The sequence below is a fragment of the Neltuma alba genome, unplaced genomic scaffold, assembly GCF_004799145.2.
Source record: "Neltuma alba isolate B1F8T4 unplaced genomic scaffold, ASM479914v2 tig00011342_pilon, whole genome shotgun sequence".
Lineage (NCBI taxonomy): Eukaryota > Viridiplantae > Streptophyta > Magnoliopsida > Fabales > Fabaceae > Neltuma > Neltuma alba.
Window position 1 is genome coordinate 119,602 of NW_021636043.1, and position 6,000 is coordinate 125,601.

General features: G+C 37.6%; 1 protein-coding gene and 1 long non-coding RNA gene across 3 annotated transcripts in view; both read left to right on the forward strand.

Moving 5' to 3' along the window:
• Positions 1-3,865, forward strand: part of LOC114712259 (uncharacterized) — a 21,411-nt gene extending 17,546 nt beyond the window's left edge. The window contains exon 3 of the long non-coding RNA XR_003737216.1: positions 3,852-3,865. This is a non-coding gene — a long non-coding RNA (uncharacterized LOC114712259). The remainder of the gene's footprint in view (positions 1-3,851) is intronic.
• LOC114712248 (putative pentatricopeptide repeat-containing protein At3g16890, mitochondrial) lies at positions 260-5,025 on the forward strand. Of its 2 annotated transcripts, none has more exons than XM_028896724.1 (2): positions 260-2,639; positions 4,847-5,025. In XM_028896724.1, exon 1 carries the CDS (start codon positions 551-553, stop codon positions 2,600-2,602), a length of 2,052 nt encoding a protein of 683 aa, XP_028752557.1. In that variant the 5' UTR covers positions 260-550; the 3' UTR covers positions 2,603-2,639; positions 4,847-5,025. The 2 variants fall into 2 exon arrangements, with proteins under 2 accessions (XP_028752557.1, XP_028752559.1); XM_028896726.1 differs by lacking the exon at positions 4,847-5,025 and adding an exon at positions 3,572-3,918.
• The last annotated feature ends 975 nt before the right edge of the window (positions 5,026-6,000 follow it).

Genomic DNA, 6,000 nt, shown 5'->3' on the forward strand with positions numbered 1-6,000 from the left:
TAGTTTTTAAAATTGGAAGGTTCTCACTCAGCTTTTGTTAATTTCTTTCTTTGCCATAAGGTTAGATGCTACTATGCTACGAACAGGTTAGATTCAATGAGACTACTCTAGCAGTAAACAAAGGTTTTGAATTTTTGTCACGAGAGAAAATCTTGAGCACGCTTCGCACTAGAGTTAGTAATGGGTTTTATTTCTATATAACTTATCCCAATTTATATGGTTAAATTTTAAATTTAGCTAGCGCGCAGAGTCGAAGCACTCCTCGTCCGGTCGTCCTGCCCGCGCGGGGTATACTTAATGGATTGCGGCGTTTGGTAGGAACTATTGCGAATTGCCCAAATGCCAGGCCCTGCTAAATCCATCAAATTAGCCAACCCATCTTCTTCTCCTTTGTAAATGATTCTCACTCATGGCATTGGTCCCCTTGATTCTTCTTCTCCAGCTTACGCCTGGCAAAGGGGCGGCACGAAGAGAAGGAATCGATCAGTCATGCTCTCATGCCTGCTACTGATAAACAATCTGGGAAGAAATCGCAGTTTTCAGTGGGGACATGAGGGGGTTTTCATCGTTAGCATCACCCGCCCGGTTGTCATCTGCACTGAGAAATCCTCCTGAAGCAGCCCAGTCTCTTCCAAAGGAAGCCCGAACTTCTTTAAAAGGTGAGCCCTCACTTAATCGTCCGAATAAATCAAAAGGTGATACTACCAAAGTTGATCATGCATATATTTCCCAAGTATTATCGAGAGCCGACTGGGTGTTACTGCTAGGACACGAGCTAAACGCTAAGAGGATCGTTCTTAATTCTCATTCAGTTATTAGTATCTTTCAGAACCTGGAAAACCCATCACACTCTATAAAGTTTTATGCTTGGGCTTTGAATATCTACCCTGCATTAGCAGAGAATCAGTCAGTTAGAGGTGTTTTATCGAACTCATTGTATCGTAAAGGGCCGGTCATTTTATCTGTTGAACTGATTCAGGATATTCAAAAGTCTGGTTTTCGGATTACTGAAGACCTGCTTTGCTTATTGATTGGAAGTTGGGGGAGACTGGGGTTGGCAAAATATTGTTCTGATATTTTTGGCCAAATCTCATATTTAGGTCTTTATCCAAGCACAAGGTTATATAATGCTCTTATCGATGCACTAGTGAAGTCCAATTCCGTTGACTTGGCATATCTTAAATTTCAACAGATGACAGCTGATAATTGTCATCCGGATAGAATCACGTACAATATCCTTATTCATGGCGTTTGCAAAGCTGGTGTGGTGGATGAGGCACTTCGCTTAATGAGGCAGATGGAGGGCAGGGGACATTTCCCCAATGTTTACTCATATACGATCCTAATTGATGGGTTTTGTAATGCCAAGAGAGTTGATGAGGCCTTCCAAGTACTAAAGACAATGAAGGACAAGAAAGTGTATCCAAATGAGGCAACTATCAGAACATTGATTCATGGGACTTTCCGTTGCCTAGATCCAAGTAAGGCTCTTGAGTTACTATCCAATTTGCTTGACATGACACCCAACTATTTTAAGTTAGTTTGTGATACTATACTTTATTGTCTCACAAATAATTCTATGACGAGAGAGACAATCATGTTTTTCAGAACGGCACTGGCAAAAGGTTATTTCCCTGACAATTGCATATTCAATGTCATAATGGCTTGTTTGGTAAAAGGACCAGAGCTTCTAGAGACATGTAAGATATTTGATATTTTCAGAGAAAAAGGTGTGAAGCCAGACATAGGTACTTATCTTGCACTTATGGAGGCCTTATACAAGGATGGATATACGGAGGATGGGGATCGGATTCACAATAAGTTGTTGAGGGATGGGCTAATTACTACTGTCTTTTCATATAACATGCTAATTGATTGCTTCTGCAGAGCCAAAATGATTGATAAAGCATTGGAAACTTTCATCAATATGCAGCATAAAAGGCTTACTCCTAATCTTGTTACTTTCAATACCCTTATTAATGGGCACTGCAAGGTTGGAACAATAGTTAAGGCCCAAGAGCTTCTGAAGATGCTCTTAGAAATTGGAGTTCAACCTGATATTTTCACATTTAGTTCTATAATTGATGGGCTCTGCCGCGTACGCCAAACCGAGGAAGCCTTTAAATGCTTCACTGAGATGATTGAGTGGGGTGTCAGTCCGAATGCTGTCATTTACAACATCTTAATTCGGTCTTTATGTGCGACTGGGGATGTTGCAAGAGCTATGAAACTTATAAGAAGAATGCAAGATGAAGGACTAAGGCCTGATACATTCTCCTATAATGCTCTGATTCAAAGTTTCTGTAGAATGAACAAGATCGAGAAAGCTAAAAAGGTTTTGGTTTCTATGTCAAAGTCTGGTGTGAGACCTGATAATTACACATATAGTGCTTTTATGGAGGCACTATTTGAATCTGGGAGATTTGAAGAGGCCAAGAAGATCTTTTACTCAATGGAGGAAAACGGACACTGTCCTGATTCATATATATGTAACTTAGTGGTTAAGAAGTTGGTTGAGAAAAACTGCTTTGAAGAGGCTCAAATCATTGCAGAAAGATGCAAACAGAAGGGAATATCCTTGAACTCTGTTCCTATCTTGTAGACTGCATATTGACCAGCTTAAGAGATGGTGCTATATGGTGAGATTTTATGATTTGGTGCCTGGTTCAGTTACTTTGGATTATAAAAATATTAGCATGGAGATCTTGTGATGTATATTTCTAATGTGAAGGTGTTAATTTTATATGTATAATGACAGGGGAAAAATTAATAAAGCATCAGAATCTGTTGTGGAATATCTATGTTACAATCTTGAAAAACTAACAGAGAGCTTGTATGTACTCCTGAGCATGATCCAAATATGAAATTGATTAACATCTATAAGTTACCTCCTGAAACCTTGAGAAATATCATAGTCACAAGCTTTGAGACAATTTTGCATAAACTTAAAAGAGAGCAAAGTATGAAGAATTCCAAGCCATTGTTCAAAGAATTAAGGAAAAGAAAAGGATGAAATAATCTCATAAGTTGGTGGGGGGTCGGACATGCTGATCGCACACAACTGCATCTACTTGATCCTTTGGTTCTTCTGTAAACTCTGAACTCCAAAGACAAGGAAGCAAAGGAACCAATTTTGTGGACAAAAAATGATTTCCCTTGCTGCAAAAATGGAAAATTTTTAGTTGTCAAAATAAACCTTTTAGACTAGAAAATAAATGTTTCCTTAGGCATTACCGTTGTATCTTGTTCATGTATCCATTTTTTTCAAGGTTATTTCTCTTTATTATCATTTCTGACAATCACTTAAATAGTAGTAATGGCAGCCAGTTCTAAGTACCGTATAATACGTTAGTATTTCACTTAAGCAAATGTCGAGGGATTTGAATCTTTTCCATGATTCTTTCCCCGTTACTGACTGACAACTTACAGTTGTCCTTGATAGGATTTGCTTATAGTAAGTCTTTTTCTGACTTCTGCTGGAAATTGGTCTTCCTGCATGAATCAATTTATTTTTCTTTAAGTTCCTTGCTGTCCGCTATTTAAATCATAAGATTCTTACCCTTTTAATCAGAAACGGAGGAGAGGAGAGGGTACTAGTTACTTTTCAGATGTTTTCCTCACATCTATGGATAGTAGCAGGCATTCTCTTGAGACGAGGGAGAGTATGGAAAACAGATAAGATACTTTATTTGAAACAGGAAGCTTTATACTAGGGAGCATTGTCAGAACTATTCAGACAAGATCTATTTGGAATTTATAACATTATATTTATCCTGCATGTTGTTGACTGAATAATATCTTCCACATAGATTTTATCATTCTAAGCCACTGGATGTGGTCTGCTGGTGAAGTGTATTGAAACTTAATGAGAAATCTTAGAGTCAAACAATAAAACCCTTTCTCACACTGAAGAATAAGATAAAGGGGAAATTTTTGTTATAAATTATTTAGTTTCATAAAAAAAGAGTTCTGCTGAACAGATTTAAAATAATGCCTTTTTCAACATGTTTTTGTGCTCGGGCAAATTATGCTTTGCGTTAATAGTATCTTGATATTAGATTGGCAGGACTGAATTAACATTGTTATGGGTATAATTTATCAACCGTACTTGACAAAACAAATAAAGTGTAATTGTTTTCCTACACTAGATTATGTTTGACATTTTGAGAATTATGTATGTAATCTTAGGTTCTGCTACTTGCAGCTTGAGGGTGGCTGAATCTCTTATTACCCAAATGGTTCATGCCCTGCATTTCTTTGGTGATCTGGACACTATGAACCTGTATAATTAGTGCATGAGTATATGCCATCAATCTTGCTGTTTGGCATGATCTATCCCTATTAAAAAGGTAGTAAATTTTAGAGAGCTTGTTCGAGGTGATCAGTCACCTGACAAACCATTGTTTTGCAATGCGGGAGGCCAAGAAACATGTTTTGAGAGTTTCTTGCAGCTCTTGGGAAAGAAACTTAATGAAATTATGGTTCATGGGATTGTGGATGCCATTGAGAATACTTTAAGTTGGATATTATTGGAGTATTCAGTTGGTTATGGCTAACAGCAATAGGAATGTCTCTCTGTCTTGTATCTTTTGATTCCCATCTTTTGGACTTGCAAAATTCTATATCTGCATATGGCTTTGTTGTGGCTTCGTGGGCTTGTTTTCTGATTGATATAATGTTTTTTCTTTTATTAAAAAAAAAAAAACTCAATTGTTCTTGCGGAAATCTAAATATTCTTTGGTTAATGGACAAGGACAGAATCTTTTAGTCTTGCATCCCTCCAAAAATGTCGTTTAAAATTTTGGAATTCTCTTCTGTTGATCTTTATTCATTTATTTATTGATAGGGCATTCCTGACTGTTCTCTTGCACGCATGATGGCTTGAAGATAATTCCAGCCTTTGTTGTCCTCTGTGTCAAGATTCTTATGAATGTTCTGCTTGTTGCTCTTGCTAAATTAGTTATAGGCAATGCATATTACATAAATGACTTCAACTTGAAAGACTGTTCTTTCATTATGCTTATAAATTAGGTGTAGTCAGACTTGGTGGAATGAGAATCTGAGGATGACTCATGGTGGCCAAGGACATACTTAAGGAAGATCTTGCCAATGTTGCTGATGGTGACAGACGGTGATGGGGGAGGTCTTGAGTTGTTTTGCAATGACGAGGAAGAGAGGCCAGAAATAAGGCAAGCTGGTGTGAACCTCAGGGAAAGGAGGATGGCGGAGGAGAGAGCCAAGACCAAGGACAGAGGTACCACAAAGTGCCCTAGGTATCTATGAAAGCCCATGGCGTAGCTTCCTCTTCTTTTTTAAAATCTATTGCAAAGAAAGGCAATCACATCAATCTGGGTGTTATTAGACGCATCCTATCATATTATTCTTACCTAGCCAAAATATTAGCATTCTCCACTGGGGATAGTGATTTTGACTGGAGAGAGAACTTGAGAAAGCTGCATGTAATTAGCCGAAGAAGATCCATAATTAGATAAGGTTATGATGTAATGAAGTTCTGAATTTTAATTCTCTTTCCATTCTTCTATTCTTTTTACCTCTAATTCTGTTTCTACGTATCATATTTTCGAAGAGCTTAATATGAGGACTTTCTGCTGTTTTGTTGTAATTGTTGAGACTTTTCAATTATGTTCAAAATTCACACTTTGATCTGCCATTTTGTCTTGCTAGAAATATTTCACAACAATTGTAGGAAAATGGGTCAGTCCACCATTGATGGATTGGATCCAAACCCATTAAGTTTGGGATTCTGGTACAAATAATAGAATATCTGGGTTGACAATTGCAATTTCCCCATTTTGTTTAAAATTGCAAATTGAAATGAGACAAAACGGTTATTTGCCGAAACGGTTTTGTGGAGTGGGGTGGTTTTTATCACAAGCATAGGCAAAAACCAAAGTGTGATCTCTCCGGCTTCCACTTCTCTTTTTTATTCCCTGTGTTCTTCCTCTCCTACCGGTACATTTGTTGTGTAACACTAATCTG

Bases quoted from the DNA above. Each gene is read 5' to 3' on its own strand.
- LOC114712248 (XM_028896724.1), top strand. From the start codon at position 551: ATGAGGGGGTTTTCATCGTTAGCATCACCCGCCCGGTTGTCATCTGCA.